Source organism: Euleptes europaea, chromosome 20 (genome assembly GCF_029931775.1).
Source record: "Euleptes europaea isolate rEulEur1 chromosome 20, rEulEur1.hap1, whole genome shotgun sequence".
NCBI lineage: Eukaryota > Metazoa > Chordata > Lepidosauria > Squamata > Sphaerodactylidae > Euleptes > Euleptes europaea.
The window spans coordinates 11,606,481-11,625,359 of record NC_079331.1 but is presented as its reverse complement, the minus strand read 5'-3'; the positions used below and the strand labels follow the sequence as shown (position 1 = coordinate 11,625,359).

General features: G+C 46.8%; 1 protein-coding gene across 1 annotated transcript; it reads left to right on the top strand.

Moving 5' to 3' along the window:
- Positions 1-2,243: 2,243 nt before the first annotated feature.
- On the top strand, positions 2,244-18,582 carry FSD2 (fibronectin type III and SPRY domain containing 2). Its single transcript, XM_056865673.1, has 12 exons — positions 2,244-2,816; positions 2,908-3,003; positions 4,227-4,460; positions 6,552-6,574; positions 7,432-7,553; positions 9,475-9,639; positions 10,735-10,869; positions 11,048-11,201; positions 12,828-12,961; positions 13,797-13,929; positions 15,944-16,120; positions 18,333-18,582. The coding sequence occupies exons 1-12, from the start codon at positions 2,244-2,246 to the stop codon at positions 18,580-18,582; spliced, it is 2,196 nt and encodes a 731-aa protein (XP_056721651.1).
- The last annotated feature ends 297 nt before the right edge of the window (positions 18,583-18,879 follow it).

The following is an 18,879-nucleotide window of genomic DNA, read 5'->3' as shown; positions in this document are numbered from 1 at the left end:
CAATCACCTTCCCTTCCCCTCCCCACAACAGACACCCTGTGAGATAGGTGGGGCTGAGAGAGCTCTTAATAGAACTGTGACTAGCCCAAGGTCACCCAGCTGGCTTCTTGTGGAGGAGTGGGGAAACAAACCCAGTTCACCAGATTAGTGTCCACCGCTCATGTGGAGGAGTGGGGAATCAAACCCAGTTCTCCAGATCAGAGTCCACCACTCCAAACCACTGCTCTTAACCACTACTCCACGCTGGGGTGTTTTCGAAGTGCCGCACAAGATTCCCAACCCCGTGAAAACGCTCTCAGCAATTTTTCAGCCTTGACATTCTCCCCTGTGACACTAGAAACAGCCTTTGGGTTGAAGGGCAGCTGATGCAAGGCTATATTTGTAACTCTGGCTCATTGCTGGCATGCTTCTCAGTGAAAGAGGCTACTGTCTAAAGTTACAGCAATAAGGCTTTCCATTTACAGTCACCGAGAACCGGCATGGAATGGCTTTCATGTGAAAATCAAGGTTCGCTTGGAGAAATTGATGAGCTTTGCTGTCGTTGGGGCAGAAGAAGAATTTATGGATGCTTAAGACAGACGGCAAGTTTGTTTTTTACTAGCAGGATTCTCTGTTTCTTACAGATTATTAAAACTTGATCACATAAATGTGCTGTTCTGAAATTGTATCTCTGTTTGTAAACCTGAGCTTAAATGTTTAAAGTCTTTTTTAAAAGGCATAATGAGATCCATTAGGCTGCAGATTTACAAGGCAAAAACTAAAGGAGTGGATATTTTGTAAAACGCATTCACATTTTGTAAGCCCAGTTTACATTTTGTAAAAACAGAATGTACTTTAAAAAAAAACTGTGTGATGTTCTTAACGTTCCTAAACCCCTCAAGGCCCAGCGGCTCATTTTTCTGGAAGCCCATTTTGAGTAGGGGGTGGAAGGAGGGATGTCGTAGCTCACGCACTGCACGCACAATGCCAGCAAGACCTACGGCCATAGCGGCTTCTCCATCCAAAGGTCTTCCTTGACTCAAGGCTGCCAACCATCAAGCAAATATCATGGTGCCAGATTTGGGTAAGAGTCACGAGTTGCTGATCTGTGTTCTCGACAGCTGCCCTATGAGAAATCCGAATGCTGCAATTAATCCAACGTATGAGGGAGAACTTCAGTGTAGAAGTAGGCTTGTGTTCACAACCAGTAACCGTGACCTCCCCATGGTTGTGTTTAATGTCAGCATGGAAAATGCTCATGGGTATTGCGTCTTCAATAGTCAATGGCCCTCAAAGTTTACCCAACATTCCAAGATGCCACATCTGTCCTTGACTGAAAGGAAACACAGCCAGGTTATGAAGCCAGATGTGCTGAGAGAGTACAGAGTGGGCATCGGGTCCACTTTGTGGCTTTTGAGGACAAAATGTTTTGGATTTTTCGGTCTGCACTGTGAAGCCTCCATCAGTATTAGATATATGATGTCCCTTCTGGGATGCAGACCGGGGGCGAGAAGACTTATGCACAAATCAGGATTTGTTACCTGTTTCTGGCAGACTAATTAGAGTCTGTTGCATAAAATACAGTTTAAACAAACCACAGTTTATTGTAACGTCTGAAATGCCGCTTTGATCGCTTAACTATTGTTTTATAACAAACTTAATGCAGCTACTTTTCTACTGGCATATATAATAATGCTAGGAAAAGTGGAAGTCAGCAGGGAAAGAGGAAGATCCAACAAGAGATGGAGTGACTCAATAAAGGAAGCCACTGCCCTCAGTTTGCAAGACCAGTTTGCAAGGCTGTATAACGAAAGGGTGTTTTGGGTGTCATTAATTCATAGGGTCACATAAACACATGAAGCTGCCTTCTACTGAATCAGACCCTTTGTCCATCAAAGTCAGTATTGTCTACTCAGACCAGCAGCAGCTCTCCAGGGTCTCAGGCTGAGGTCTTTCACATCACCTACTTGCCTAGTCCTTTTCACTAGAGATGCCGGGGATTGAACCTGGGACCTTCTGCACACCAAGCAGATGCTCTACCACTGAGCCACAGACCCTCCCCATAAGTCGAAAGCAACTTAACGCATACACACTTCTGCTTACTGCCTTGTCTACATTTCATTTGTGCTTGCAGGTCATTTTGGCTCAACTGATCTTCTTTTACTTGTCCTGAAGACCTCGAGATATATTAGGCCTCTACCGCTCTTAAAACCTCAAAGTTTTCCTTACATGTTCAGTTGGTCTCTGATATCCCCAATTCTGCAATGGACCCACAATCCACAGAGAACGAAGAAGAAAGACTGAGACTTTATCACTTGGAACTTTATGACTCAAGTGAGGATTTAGCCGTCTTTTTAGAAGAGCCCTTCCGAAGACGGGATCTGGCGTTGCATGAAAAGAGAGAGACGTCAGCTGGGATAGGCGAAGAGGTCCAGAATAGCTCCCAGAAGGATGCGCAAGAACTGGGAAGCCCAGAGAAGGATAAGGACACAGACATGGAACCTGCAGCTATTTCTGAGAGCGCAGAAGCAGGCTCTGGGTCCGGTTCAACGGCAGATTTGGCAAAGAACGGCCACCTGATAACGAAGACCATGCTTACGGAGGGGGAGCCAAGCCCTGGCAAGGATCCTCCAGACCAACACCCAGGCAACGAAAACGGTAGCGGTGGTAGAACAGTCGCTACGGACCAGCAGCCTTTCAAGCCGTACGGCCGAGGGAAAGGCGAGGATTCGTACTGTATCACTTGTTGCGCTCCCATCAGAGCGCAAGATTACCAGGGGAGCCATCACGACGAACACGAGGTCATTCCTCTCGTCAGCGTGGTTGAAATCGCAAAGGTAAGGACGATGGAAGTCAACCCGATCTGGGAGGAGGGAGGATCACTCTTTCAATTGTAACCCGGCATGCTAAAGCGGATGTTTTTGATAGGGCGAGCTTCAAAAAAATGTATGTAAACTGGAAGATCAGATCGCTCACCTAGAGAATTTTTCCAGCCACTTGGAGGAGATTTTTATCACCGTGGAGGTAAGAACTATCTAACCAACCCTTATATTACATTTTAAAGACAAAGTTGGGTGTAGGGTTGCCAATCTCCAGGAACTAGCTGGAGATCTCCTGTTATTACAACTGATCTCCAGCTGTTAGAGATCAGTTCACCTGGAGAAAATGGCCGTGTTGGCAATTGGACCGAGTTGGCAATTGGGCCGTGTTGGCATTGGAGTCCCTCCCCTCCCCAAACCGCGCCCTCCTCAGGCTCAGCCCCAAAAACCTCCCACCGGTGACGAAGAGGGACCTGGCAACCCTAGTTGCATGTCATGGCTTCCTCCAAAGATTTGTAGGGTTGCCAACTCGGGTTGGGAAATTCCTGGAGATTTGGGTGTGGAATCTGGGGTGGGGGTGGAGTTTGGGTAGAGATGGGGCCTCAACAGGCTATAATACCATGGAGCTCCGAAGCAGTCATTTTCTCCAGGGAAACTAACCTCTGTAATCAGTTGTCATCAGTTCTAATACAGGAAAACCTCAGGAAAGAGTTGGTTAATGCAGTGTAAAAGGCCAGTATGCAAAGCACAGTCAATGTGGTGTAGTGGTTAAAGTGCTGGAAGGGAAAGACCCAGATTCAAATCCCCACTCATCCTTAAACTCATCCTTAAACCTTGGGAAATTCACTCATTCCCAGCCTAATGTATCTCACAGTGTTGTAAGTAAAAAGTTAAAGGTCTCCTGTGCAAGCACCCGGTCATTCCTGACCCATGGGGTGACGTTACATCCCGACGTTTACTAGGCAGACTATGTTTACGGGGTGGTTTGCCAGTGCCTTCCCCAGTCATCTTCCCTTTACCCCCAGCAAGCCGGGTACTCATTTGACCGACCTCGGAAGGATGGAAGGCGGAGTCAACAGTGTTGTAGTGAGGATAAAATGGGGGGGGGGGGTTAAAATATACGGTTGAATCCCGATGGTAATTTTCACTAACAGTAGGGACTTCCATTAATGGGACAGAACTCCTCTGCCTAGCCAACTGATCTCAACAAAATGCTACTCTTGAGAGGACAGGAGACACTCAACAACAGTATGACATCTGTAGCAGGGGGAGGAAAATTGCCCTCCGTCCATTAGTAGAAACTGTTAGGCTCCAATCCGTAGGTGTATACGTAACATTTAAGGGGGGGGGGTTCATTCCATTGATTGTTCATGGCTTTGGGTTCAAATTCTAAGCAGCCTCAACTCCCAACTCAAAAATGCTTTCCAGGAGAATTTTGCAAAGCAGGAGCAGAACTTTGAAAGGCATTACAATGACGTGATGCAGACCCTCGAGCAAAGATATGAAGAAAGCATGCAGGCCTTGGGGGAAGAGAAAAAGGAGAAGCTGGAGGCCTTGTACAAGCAACTGGTCAACTGTGGAGAAAACCTTGATACCTGTAAGGAGCTGATGGAAGCCATTGAGGATCTTGGCCAAGGTGAAAATAAACTGGATGCATTAAAGGTAAGGAACCAGGTGTGTTGGAAATGGTCAAGGATGAAATATTTCCCTGGCTCATAAATATTTCCACAAATAAATACATAAATAATTTTTAAAAATGAAGCCTAGGGCCGGGCCCGAAGTGAAGCACATCTAGTCTTTTAAGATCAGCCTTGCAGAATTGTGGTATGGATAAAACGACCACAGAAGCTGAAGAAGCGTCACTCGCTAGCTCATGATCATATTAAGATGGCAGGGTTTCTGCTGAACGGTGCGCGTTTAGTTGATAACCAATGAAGCACACCACCAACTTCTCCTTGGGGGGGGGGGGAATCATTCGCCATGCATGGGAAGTTTTGACTTGGATTTGCCACTCTCTGGACGCACATTTTCCCCATCCAAATTCTCAAAACTCAGACTGTTTTTACACATGCGGAATAATGCACTTTCAATCCACTTTCAATGCACTTTGCAGCTGGATTTTACTGTGGCAAAATCCGCTTGCAAACAATCGTTAAAGTTCATTGAAAGTGGATTGAAGGTGCATTATTCAGTATGGGTGAAAGCGTCCTCAAAAATAAGCCCCCATGCAGAGTTTTGAGAAACTGGATGGGGAAAATGTGCATATAGAAAGCGGCAAATCCAAGGTGAAACCTCCCATGTGTATTGATGGATGTGTTTAATCCTTATTTGGATAGAGGAATCTTTTTTTTTCTCTTCAAGGCAAACTGTTCAAAAGGATTAAAATTATTCACTGGCATCTCCATCTGTTCATTTTTGCATTCAGCAGGCAGGGTGGTATTCTTCCCTTAGGAGATATTTATTTCTCCCCGGCTCTGATGGCTCATTTTGCCAGAGAGTTCAAACTGAGCAGCCGAACAAAAGTCTCCCCGACCACCCAGCATATAGAACCTCCTGTGTTGTGACAAATGAATGAATCTAGCAGCTGAACACATTTCAAGGCAGGCCTTCCTTAAGACAGGTGTTTCCCCCTGAGACTTTGACAATGGTTATCAATTCCTGTGAGCGATCACCCTAATTTTGCCTCGTAATGTATTTTGAGGAGGGAGGCATTTGGAAGGCACGATGAGAGCAACTTTTCGAGGAAGATGGGAAAGAAGAAAATTGCATTTCGCTTGGAGTTTTCCACTGTGCCTTTCTTTTCTTTTTGCTTGGTATCCTCTGGGAAGGGAGACGGGCTATCAAGGACCCTCTTCCCAAGGAATCTTCTTCAGCAATCTTTCCTCAAAGTGCATTTTACAGTACGCTTCACAACCCTGCTCAGCCATAAAGTTCCCTGAGAAGACCTTGGGCCAGTCACTATTTCTCAGCCTAACACACCTCACAGGATTGTTCTTAGGGTAAAACGAGAGGAAGAATATGTATGCCATCCTGAGCTCCTTAGAAGAACAGCAGGGTAAAAATCCCATTGAAAGATTGCAAAATAGAGTGTGCATTGTGGGAAACATTAATAAGCAGAAGCAGGAGTTGGTTTTTATATGCTGACTTTCTCTACTGCTTAAGGGAGATTCAAACCGGTTTACAATCACCTTCCCTTCCCCTCCTCACAACAGGCACCCTGTGAGGTAGGTGGGGCTGAGAGAGCTCCAAGAGAGCTGTGACTAGCCCAAGGTCACCCAGCTGGCTTCGTGTGTAGGAGCGGGGAAACAAATCCAGTTATTAGCCTCCGCTGCTCATGTGGAGGAGTGGGGAATCAAACCCGGCTCTCCAGATCAGAGTCCACCGCTCCAAACCACCGCTCTTAACCACTACACCACAACAAGCCCCTAAAAGCTCAAACGACTCATCCTAAAAACTCCTAAAAGCTCAAATGACTCATCCATTGCCTCTCTGCATGAGTCACTGCTCTGGCCTTGCCTCCAGCCAGTCAGGCTTTTACCATGACTCTGCGTTAGGCATACAGGGATCATACTGTGCCTCCCGGTGCCCTCAGAGGACACCCCTTCTGAGTCACTGCTCTGCACTGATCTCCTTTTCATCACAACCACGGAGGCAGGTCGTTTTGCACATCCTCCGTTGTGACTGTAGCTGCCCTCTTAGTCTACACACATTTGCAATGTGTCCCTAACTTTTCTTTCTCTCTTTTTCTTACAGAGTGCAATAGCTACCATTTGCAGGTAATACTGAATGTTGCGTTCTTAATCGTTCCCCTCTTGTGCAGAACAAGGCTGGAAGCATTTACTATGCTGGCTATTCCATGTCTACCCCACATATTTACTTAGGTGGTGACAGTATGTTTTATGGGTAGAATCATCTGGCATCAGAGCCAACCCTACTAATAGACATCCTATATTTTGGGGAGAGGCACTGGCTCAGTGGTAGAGCATCTGCTTGGCATGCAGAAGGTCCCAGGTTCAATCCCCAGCATCTCCTGTTAAAAGGACCAGGCAAGTAGGCGATGTGAAAGACCTTTGCCTGAGACCCTGGAGAGCCGCTGCCAGTCTGAGTAGACAATACTGACTCTGATGGACCAAGGGACTGATTCAGTATAAGGCAGCTTCATGGGGATAGGCCATGGCTCAGTGGTAGAGCATCTGCTTGGCATGCAGAAGGACCCAGGTTCAATCCCCGGCATCTCCAGTTAAAAAGGCTAGGCAAGTAGGTGATGCGAAAGACCTCAGCCTGAGATCCTGGAAAGCCGCTGCCGGTCTGAGTAGACAATACTGACTTTGATGGACCAAGGGTCTGGTTCAGTATAATGCAGCTTCATGTGTTAATGTATCTAAGGCAGCAGATTTTGGGATATCGTTAATGGATATTGTCAATGGTTTGCATGATGTTTTTAAAAGCCATTTGGACGTTTTTCTGTCACAAGCGGCAAAATGACTTGGGATGTCTTTGGCTGGTATGGGGGGGGAGATGGAAAGGTGTTGTGTTATTTTATTTGATTAAAACAAACCGACGGCCAAGCTCTTAGAGAGGACGGCGTTGCCATCAAGTATGATTTTTCCCCTTTCTTTTTTTGCACTTACAGATTGGATGATTTCTTGAAAAAGGAGGTGGATGTGAAGCTCTCGACGCCGGTGGACTTTGAAGACCAAGTTATCGATTTCTCTGATGCTGGAGAATTAATGGATTCTGTGAGCGCAGTGCCAGGTATTCATCTTGTTTTCTCCCGGCTTTGCACTCAAAATAATAGGGCTAATGGAAGCCCATTAAAGGGGGACTCATCAGAAGGGAAGAAATGGGAAGTAGCCCTTCATGGAAAAAACAGGGCAATGCACGAGTCCAGCTTTAAAAGAAAAGTAGTAGAAGAAGAAGAGTTGGTTTTTATGTGCCGACTTTCTCTACCACTTAAGGGAGACTGAACCAGCTTGCCATCCCCTTCCCCTCCCCACAACAGACACCCTGTGAGGTAGGTGGGGCTGAGAGAGCTCTAACAGAGCTGTGACTAGCCCAAGGTCACCCAGCTGGCTTAGTGTACAGGAGCAGGGAAACCAATCCAGTTCGCCAGATTAGCCTCCGCCGCTCATGTGGAGGAGTGGGGAATCGAACCCGGTTCTCCAGTTCAGAGCCCCCTGCTCCTAACCACCGCTCTTAACGGTGTAGGGGGGACCGTCCACCTGAAAAATAAAGAACGGGCAAGACTGAAAATAAGTAACGGGCAAGAGTGAAAAGTGAACCAGCACATTTCTTGCTGGTATTTCCATGTATAAATTCTTATGAAATAGCAATAATCTCGCCATGGAAATCTGCTGCAAACTGTTGTTTACAGGATTGCCATTCATCCAGGTAGGGCCTGGAATTCTCCCAGAATTATAACTGATCTCCAGATAGGGTTGCCAAGTCCCCCCTGGACACCGGCGGGGAATGGGGGGTAGGGTTGCCAGATCCAGACTGGGAAACTCCTGGAGATTTGTAGATGGAGCCTGGAGAGGAAAGGGACGCCAGAGGGGGAACAATGCCATAGAGTCCACCTCACAAAGCATCCATTTTCTCCAAGGGAACTCATCTCTGTAGTCTGGACATGAGGTATAATTCTGGGGGGATCCCTTGGTCCCCCCTGCAGGGCGGCATCCCTATAGCCAGACGACAGACATCAGTCCCTCTGGAGGAAGTGGGAGCTTCACAGGGTAGACTGTACGCCATCACATACCCACTGAATTCCCTCCCCTCCCCAAACCCCACTCTCCCTGGCTCTGCCCCAAAATTGCCAGGAATTTCCCAAGCTGGAGTTGGCAACCCTAGCTGTTGAAAATATCCTGTCTGTCTTTGCCCTGCATTCGTCCTAAGGCTGAGGGTGAACTGCGCATTATCGTTCTGAGAAGTTGCTTTGCTTTCCATTATTACTGGGGGTCTAAACACCCTGCCCACCTCAATCCTTGTTAGACTCTAGGGCCATTTTTGCACGGTCAATTTTGATGCTTGCTCAAAGCTCTTTTTAAAAATGCGACTTTTAAAATGCCTATTCACGGTCCAGACATAAAAGGAGAAATTCCACCCCCACACTCGCCTGCTCCTTTGTTCCTGTTTGCATAGCCATTAGCATGTGCATAGCTAACACACCTCTGTTGTTTTGCATGGTTCCTTGAGGGGGATTCTTCGCGGCAAACACCAAAGGTCACCTTAAATGGGCTCTTTAGTAATGCAAAGCAGGTCTGCGCCGGCTTCGCAGTCACTTCCGGAATGACGGTTCAGCGTGCAAAATTAAAAAAAAAATATGCGGGGCAATTCACCTGGAACGTGCTGCTAATTACAATGCAAAAATTTTCCATCCTCCCGGTGGTGGCTTGAGATCTCCTGCTATTACAACTGATCTCCAGGCGACACAGATCAGTTCACCTGGAGAAAATGGCTGCTGTGGAAGGTGGACTCTATAGCATTATACCCTGCTGTGGTCCCTCCCCAAACTTTACCCTCCTCAGGCTCCACCTTCAAAATCTCCAGGTATTTTCCAACCTGGAGCTGGCAGCCCTATTAGGATCCGATGGCCTCGGTGGTATAAAATGTGCATTCCCTGACCTGTCTGTATCCACCACATACAGTCTATTGACAGATTTCCTTCTCGTTATTCCAGCCGTTTCATCTCCTTGCGCCCCAGTGATGAACTCCCAGGACCCCAACTCAGCTACCGGTACCTCCGTGAGAGTCTGCTGGAGCTTTTTCTCAGAAGATATCGTGGAAAGCTACCAGCTGTTCTACCGACGAGTAAGCAACGGTATATCAAAAGATGAGCAAGACGGTAAGGAGACAGAATCCTGATGACTTTCAGTGGTGATAATACATGGAAAACGGACTATACCTGACAGCTAGCAGCAACATCTATTTGGGGGTGAATTCGGAAAATGTATTGATTCGATTTTGTTGCAGCCACTGAACTGAGTTCCTAATCAGACAGATTATGAACGGTCCACATTAGGGGAGCAAACAGTATAATCGCTATGGGTCATTGCAGCAAAGTATATTTATAGGCAATTTAATAAAGATTGGGCTTGCTGTGAGGTGAAGACGGGCAGTAGAAATTTGTTTTAATACATAAGTAAAGCATTGTTTAATTGTTATGTTTTTACCACTATGCCATCAATAAACCTGATTTTCAACATGGCCAAATCTGTGAATACTTAAATCTGGAGACTAGTGCCATGAACAGGCAATACAGATCTTTCTCCAAACCTGAAAAATGGCCCAGGTTTGCAGAAAAACCTGAACACTAAAAGCAAACGAACCAAAAAAACCCCACTAAGGAGTTGAAACACCCTAAAATAATAGAAGCAGTGCCTGCAGCTTTAAGAAACAAATTGTTTCTGTGGCTGTTGCTAGGCAACCGCTACAGCATCGCCAGCATTCAAGTCTTGGTGTCTGCCAGTAAATGCAGGGGGAGGGGGCAGGGTCCTTTCCAGGACTGTTTTGCCCTGGAGGAATCATTGGGGTCAGGCCCAACGGCAACCACCAAGTGCCTTGCTACCACCAGATCTGTATAACTCACCCAGGTCCAACTGCTGTTCAATAGCACCCACCTCACAGTAGCCAGTGTGGTGTAGTGGTTAGAGTTTCAGATTTGAATCTGGGAGACCCTGGTTCAAATCACCACTCAGCCTACAATATTGTTTTCAAAGCTTGTTTTAAAGGAATAAAAAAAGACTTTTTTTAAAAATTAGTATTGAATATATACAAGCACAGGCCTTTAAAACAATCTCATACACACACTCCTCCCTGGTCACTGAAATATAGAACAGCACCTTAGGCACAAAAATTGTTCCTATTCTGGTGGGGGATTTTGAAAACTCAATGCCAATTTTAAAATAATGACCCAAACTCTTACACTTCCCCATTTCAGAGTTTATGCTAAATGTGAAAGAAACCTATGCCATGGTTACTAACCTGGCGCCTAACACACAGTATGAATTTTGGGTGAGAGCCCTCAACAGCGCTGGAGTCGGATTAGCAAGCGAGAGAGCCGTTTACCTGACAGGTAAATGTATTGTGTGGATGGTTTTTAAGATCGACCTTTTAAAAGGTTTTAACTGTGCAAAATTTACCAAAAATAATAATAATTGAAACATTCAGCAGGGAATAACAAATAAAAAGACATGCTGTTGCTTACAGTATATCTCCTATTGAAGTCAGGACCTCTTTTGCCTACATTTTAGCTCCTTTGCCACCAATTATCAAAAGTAAGGCGGTCCGGAGCTGTGAACACGCTGCGCTGGTAAGCTGGGAATCCGGGAACACGGATCCTGTTGACTCTTACACCGTCGAACTGTCCAAGCTGACAGATGGAGAGGACGGGGACACCGTTACGGAGTGAGTTGCGTCGCACTCGATAAGTGCTAGGGAGGGTCATGTTTTTTCAGAGCACCAAAATGATTGAAGGAGCCTGAACACACGCAGCTGCCTTATACTGAATCAGACCCTTGTTCCATCAGAGTCAGTACTGTCTACTCAGACCGGCAGCGGATTCCTCTTTCCGAGAGAGTCTGCCTGTGCAATGGTGAGGAAATTGAGACCCACGAACATGTCTTTTTATACTGCCCTCTCCATCATGAGTTAAGAGCTAAGACTTTCCAATAAATTTTAAGAAATAATATAGGGCTACCTAATAAAATTTGCATCCAACAGTAACCCACAAACTTCGAGATGTGTGGCCAAATTTTGTGTTGCTATATATAAGGCCCGAAAGGATGCTATTTATAAATAGATAAAATCTGATCAATAAACATTTTAGAAGCTAGCGTATTTGCCTCTTTAGATATGGGATTTTATTGATATATTTTACTTTGTGGATTCTTTGATTGATACTGTTTTTATTGTAAATTTATGTCACTCCTGATTAGATCTGGGGGGTTTTTGGTCAAATGACCGTAAAGAAATGATTGATTGATTGATTGATTGATTGAGACCGGCAGCGGCTCTCCAGGGTCTCAGGCAGGGGTCTTTCACATCACCTACCTGCCTTGTCCCTTTAAACTGGAGATGCTGAGGATTGAACCTGGGACCTTCTGCATGCCAAGTAGAGGCTCTGCCACTGAGTTGCAGCCCCTCCCACCACTGTCCCTCAAGGCCTGACTAGGCATGATGGGAACACCGTTCATGCATCTGTTCTGTTCACATACAAAGCAGGACATTTACTTTAATTGTAAAAGGTGCGTGCAGAAGGGGCATGCTGAACCCTCCTTCCTGTCTAAGCCCCGTAGTCAGATGTTCTGGGAATTTGTGAGATCTTTGGGGCAGGGACCCGCCTTCTCGTGCTATGTAGAATGTCACGCACATTGATAGTTTGCTTGTTTTTTGCCGTCAAGTCGCAGCTGATTTATGGCAACCTCACAGGGGTTTCAAGGCAAGAGACTAATAGAGGTGGTTGGCCATTGCCTGCCTCCGCGTCACGACCCTGGTATTCCTTGGAGGTCTCCCATCCAAATACTTGCCAGGGTCAACCTTGCTTAGCTTCTGAGATCTGAAGAGATCAGGCTAGCCCAGGCTATCCCGGTCAGGGCTCATTGATAGTACTATATATACCATGTAGCATTATTATTAAACTGATGGTACCATATAAGCAGCCCCATGGCGCAGAGTGGTAAGCTGCAGTACTGCAGTCCAAGCTCAGCTCACGACCTGAGTTCGATCCCGACGGAAGTCGGTTTCAGGTAGCCGGCTCGAGGTTGACTCAGCCTCCTATCCTTCCGAGGTCGGTAAAATGAGTACTCAGCTTGCTGGGGGTAAAGGGAAGATGACTGGGGAAGGCACTGGCAAACCACCCCGTAAACATAGTCTGCCTAGGAAACGTCGGGATGTGATGTCAAAGTTGAAATGTCCAGATATACTATTTCTTCTTCACCATTTTAGAGGCTCCCACAAGGGCTGCCGTTCTTTTCTTGTTCTTTTTTCTTCTTCCTGACAGTGATTCTTAGATTTCTTTCCATTTCCCCCCAGGTCCATAGTTGGGATCCCAAACTGTGAATCTCTAATTCAGCTGGAGCCAAGGACGGAATACCTGCTGTTTGTGAAAGCCCTGAACATGGGAGGTTCCAGCGAAAGAAGTGAGCCAGTCTCCATCCTTAGCACTGGTAATAATCCTGAACATTTATATCACTTGTTTTCAAAGCACTCAACATAAATTATCTCCAGTAATCCTCCAGCAGCCCTGTAAGGTGGGCCATTCTTGTGTGTTTGTGTGTCAAGTGCCGTCAAGTCACTTCCGACTCATGGCGACCCTATGAATCAGTTCTCCAAAATGTCCTATGTTTGACAGCCTTGCTCAGATCTTGCAAATTGAGGGCCGTGGCTTCTTTTATTGAGTCAATCCATCTCTTGTTGGAGATAACCGGTCACCCAGGCAAACCCCCCCCCCCTCCAGGAGGCAGGAAGGAGTACTTGGCGATTCCCACAGTATGGGAATCTATGAAGACTAAACACGGGGCTTAGACTGGCCTTGGACAGAATAGCACAACAGCACCTGGAAGCAGCACAATCGCACTACCGCATACCATCCTCATGGCCTGCTCCTGACAAGACTCCAGGAGGGAAATCTCTTGCCCAGGCACCAATGAGGCAGGACGTCCGACAAGAGGCTGCGGGGAACAGGGCAAGGCCATGCCCGGGAATGCACCGGTGGCAGCCTCGGAGACTGGCAAGCCAAGCACGAGCCTTAGTGAGGATTGCCAACCTCCAGGTGGTAGCTGGAGATCTCCCGCTATTACAACTGGCCTCCAGGCGGCGGAGGTCAGATCACCTGGAGAAAATGGCCACTTTGGCAATTGGACTCTATGGCACTGAAGTCCCTCCTCTCCCCCAAATCCTGCCCTCCTCAGGCTCCACCTCCAAAGCCTCCAGGTATATCCCTCCCTTGAGTTGGCAACTCGGCAACCAATGCCAGTTTACACGTATTCCATTCTGTTACAGGCACCTGCTTTACTCTGAACGAGGAGACGGCCCATCCCTTACTGTCCGTCCTGGAAGACGGCTTTACAATCGCTTATCGCGAAACCGGCAGCCCGAAAAGGGATCCGTCCTTCCACGGAAACAGTTTTACCAGGTACAGAATTCAGAGCTTGGAAGCTTTTTTTCATTGTCTGTACATAACGTACGGTTTTGCTTTCAGGTTTTTTTTTTTTGGGGGGGAAGGGGGGAGTCAAGACAGTAAAACCCGCGATATAAACCCGATGTGCATCTGTGATGCGTATACAGCCCATTTATCTCACAGGCCTGGTAAAAGGTAAAGGTCCCCTGTGCAAGCACCGAGTCATTCCTGACCCAAGGGGTGACGTCACATCTCGACGTTTTCGAGGCAGACTTTGTTTACGGGGTGGTTGGCTGGTGCCTTTCCCAGTCGTCTTCCCTTTACCCCCAGCAAGCCGGGTCCTCATTTTACCGACCTGAGAAGGATGGGAGGCTGAGTACCTTGAGCCGGCGACCTGAAACCGACTTCCGTCGGGATCGAACTCAGGTCGTGAGCAGAGCTTGGACTGCAGTACACAGGCCTGGAGGGGAGGATAAATTGGGAGAGGCCCCCCATGGATACTGCCTTGGCAGAAGGGCATCACCCCAAAACCTCCCTCCTTCCTTGAGCTAAACAGCGCTCACCTTCTCTGCTTACTCACACTACTTATGAATGGCGCAGTACCAACAGGGTTTTTTTTTAGAAGGGGGCTCACCAGCTTTTTATAAGGACAATATGCAATTAACAAGAGAGGAAATTGCTGCCGCTCCCCGTCAGGGGCTTGCTGTTCACATTGTGGCTTTTATTACCATTTCCCTCTGTTATCGAGCTCCGTAAGACTTGTGCCTTCTCTCTCATTTCTGCATGCTTGCATACCTCTAGCATTGGATCACATTTCTTATACACCACCACCCCACCCCAGTCTGCACAGAGTCCTGGGGGAAAAAAAGGAGAAGATAAAAACATCATTTGGACGCAATCAGAGCTCAATGCTCACAATCTCGACGGCAGTGGGATTTTAAAAATTAGCATAATTACCCCATCCCACCTACTGACTATTCATCATTTTACGCGCGTCACCGGAATCTAGAGGAGGTGGGTGGGTGTTTCCCTCTCTCCGTTCCCAGTTAATTTCCAGAAGTTGCCGCAGTTACTATAGTGATGTGGCTCTTGCACGTAATATGACCTGCGGAGCCATCGAAATTCCCAGCGACAATTGTGGGTTACGTTGATAGGGGGTTGAAGAACTGGCTCCACTTTTTAAAAGAGAAAAACAGTTGTGTGGTAGAACATTGACAGCCAGCATGAGGGGCCGTGGCTCAGTGGTAGAGCCTCTGCTTGGTATGCAGAAGGTCCCAGGTTCAATCCCCGGCATCTCCAGTTAAAGGGACCAGGCAAGTAGGTGATGCGAAAGACCTCTGCCTGAGACCCTGGAGAGCCGCTGCCGGTCTGGGTAGACAATACTGACTTTGATGGACCTTGATGGTCTGATTCAGTAGAAGGCAGCTTCATGTGTCCACAGTGTAGTGGTTAGGAGCAGCGGACTCTAATCTGGAGAGCCGGGTTCGATCCCCCCACTCCTCCACAAAATGTAAATGTGAGAGCAGCTACTACCATGCTGGATCAGATCAAGTCAAGTCAAGACTGACAGATCACGTGCCAACACATCAAAATTTCCCAGACACAATAGTTTTGCACCGCAGCGTCACCGACTGCCCGTACATATAAAAGTATAAGGTCAATAAAAGCAACCCCTGGTTAAAATTATCATCTTAAAATTGATAAAATGGTAAAATATACTAACAATCATTCACTAATAAAGCTCTGCGTATTTTAATAGCAACAGCGCAGAACTTGGCAGTTTGGAGCGTAAGCTGAGGGTCGTCTCCTAATAGGAGCTTCTTTGCCAAAATGCTGGATCAGATCTATGGCCTCTCTAACAATAGTTTGTGTTAGATGCTGGCCAGCAAGACACTCAAGACATCCAGGAATAGACAGCAAATGGTCCTGGTAAGATTTACCGAGTCCATCCGAGAAGTTGGCAGCCTAAACCATCGACGAACACAATTAATTTGTCCAGAAGCAGCACGTTTCTGTTTTCTTCTGCCAGGTCTATTGCCATACTGGGACACCCAATACCGTTCCGAGGGAAACATTATTGGGAGGTGGATGTTGAGGACAATACTGAATACTGCATTGGCGTGGCTTTTGAAAATGTGTCCAGAGACAGCCACTTGGGGTCAAGCCACTCAGGCTGGTGCATGAGACATACCGCCACTCCTTCCAGGTAAAAAAACCCTTCTAGATGTGAAGTCACAGAAATATGAATTGCAAGTGAATAGCCAGTGGAGGAGGAGGAGAAACACCAGCTTTGGAAAAATTGCAAGGGCATATTATGCCTGTGTATTCAGATGTGTAAATCTGTATGTATGTGTATAAAATAAGCCATATGACTGTAAGTTTGTATGAAGTATTTACAACATCCAGTAAAAGCAAACAAGGTTTAGTTATAAATTTTGTTCATTATTTTGGTATTTTTTCCATACGGAACCCACCTGGAGGTTGGCAACTCTAAATACAATCTCAGCAATACTATATATTTATGAAGACTAAACATGAAAAAAATATATAAACTTGTTCCATGTTAACTGATGTTGCTGACATTTTATGTTAGGAGGGAGAAAGTACTGTGAAGTTACTTTGCAAGTTGAGTTCTGGAAACTACACTCTGGCTATTTTTGCATGGTCAGTTTTGATGCTCAAAGCTCTTGTTTAATGCGACTTTAAAAATGCCCATTCACGGTCCCGACCCAAAAGGAGAAATTCCACCATCCCCCACTCGCCTGCTCCTTAGTTCCTGGTTGCATAGCCATTAGCATGTGCACAGCTAACGCGCTGCTGTTATTTTGCATGGTTCCTTGAGGGGATTCTTCGTGGCAAACACCAAAGGTCGGGTTAAAGGGGCTCTTAAGTAATGCAAAGCAGGTGTGCGCCGGCTTCGCAGTCACTTCCGGAATGACAGTTCAGCGCGAAATTTTTTTTTTAAATGTGGGGCAATTCAGCCTGGAACGCGCTGCTAATTACCATGCAAAATTGGCCTCAGTTTAGAGGTGGATCCTGCTTTTAAAAGCTAGAGCACCACTAGTGCAGAATCTCCTTCCAGACATCCAATTTTGTGGGGCAGCAGCATTCAGACATACAGTTCCCCGCCCCAATAGTCTGATTTGTTGATACAGCCCAGCAACACATACATCACATGATTCTCCCGTTCACCAGTTCTATCTCTGAGGACCAAATTATACATGACGCAATTGGCAACAGAGAGCCCATGGGGCTAAGAGACTTCTTACTCCTTTTTTAATGGTTGGAGGAGAGCTTTTTTTTTTTTTTACCAGAAAACCCTCCAGAGCAGAAAGGGTTTATTACTTAGGAAATTTATTACCTGCCTTTCTCCTGCAAGCATTCCACTTGGCTCATGCAGGTCTTCTGCTACAAATCGTAGACTCGGTGACTGGAAAGCCAGCGTGGCGTAGTGGTTAAGAGCAGTGGTTTGGAGCGGTGGACTCTGATCTGGAGAACCGGGTTGGATTCCCCACTCCTCCACATGAGCGGCGGAGGCTAATCTGGTGAACTGGATTTGTTTCCCCACTCCTCCACATGAAGCCAACTGGGTGACCTTGGGCTAGTCACAATCTCTCAGCCCCACCTATCTCACAGGGTGTGGGGAGGGGAGGGGAAGGTGATTGTAAGCCGGTTGAGTCTCCCTTAAGTGGTAGAGAAAGTTGGCATATAAAAACTAACTCCTCTTCTTCTTCTTCTTCTTCTTCTTCTTCTTCTTCTTCTTCTATTTTATATATTTTTTAAAGAAGTCATGGGGACAAGTTATACAAGGCTGGAATCACGTGTAATTTTGGCCTTAAAGCCTACAGGCTGAGCCATGTCTGTACTCTTGCTAAAGAAGCAGAGTAAAGCTGTTAACCTTTTGGAAGATGGGGAACACATGAAGCTGCCTTATTCTGAATCAGAACCTTAGTCCATCAGTCAGTATTGTCTACTCAGACCGACAGCGGCTCTCCAGGGTCTCAGGTAGCTGTCTTTTACATCACCTACCTGCCTAGTCCCTTTAAATGGAGATGCCAGGGATTGAACCTGGGACCGTCTGCATGCCAAGCAGCAGATGCTCTACCACAGAGCCACAGCCCCTCCCCAAAGTATATCTCACATGAACACACGAAGCTGCCTTCTACCGAATCAGACCCTTGGTCCATCAAAGTCAGTATTATCTGCTCTGACTGGCAGCGGCTCTCCAGGGTCTCAGGCAGAGGTCTTTCCCATCACCTGCTTGCCTAGTCCCTTTAACTGGAGATGCCGGGGATTGAACCTGGGGCCTTCTGCATGCCAAGCAGATGCTCTACCACTGAGCCACAGCCCCTCCCCGGTGGCCAGCCTACTCTGGTCCATGAAAGGCTTCTAGCTATATCTGCTTTTCTCTTGCACAGGCACAGCTACGAATTTCTGAACAACGGGGTGACGCCGGACATCAGGATAACAGTCCCTCCCAGGAAGGTCGGCCTCCTTTTGGACTACGACAACGGGACACTGTCGTTTTTTAACACAGACACCATGCAACACCTCTATACCTTCCGCAGCCACTTCCAGGATTTTGTGTGTCCCTGTTTCGCTGTAGAAAAACCCGGCAAGCTCAGAATTCAAAACGGCCTCACCACGCCCGCCTATACTCTTGTATGATCACAGCTAGCTATTCTGCACACTCTGCCCATTTACGCAGGGTCGATTCTGCTCCTCACTCAATGCTGATTTTTTGAATCCGACCTTTAAAATGACTAGTCACGGTCCCGATGCAAGATGAGAAAGTCAAACAAATCCCACCCACCCCACTCTTCTGCTCCTTCGTTTGCATAGCCATTAGCAATAGTCGTTGGCATAGCTAAACCGAGGCTGGGATTCTGCATGCTTCCTTCAGTCAATGCTTCGATGTGGGGGCGGAGCAAATACAAAAGGTCGTGTTAAAGGGGCTCTTAAGAA

Coding starts and splice junctions, on each gene's coding strand:
- FSD2 (XM_056865673.1), top strand. CDS start 2,244: ATGGACCCACAATCCACAGAGAACGAAGAAGAAAGACTGAGACTTTAT. Junction 2,817..2,907: donor GCGTGGTTGAAATCGCAAAG/GTAAGGACGATG, acceptor TGTTTTTGATAG/GGCGAGCTTCAAAAAAATGT. Junction 16,121..18,332: donor CATACCGCCACTCCTTCCAG/GTAAAAAAACCC, acceptor TCTCTTGCACAG/GCACAGCTACGAATTTCTGA.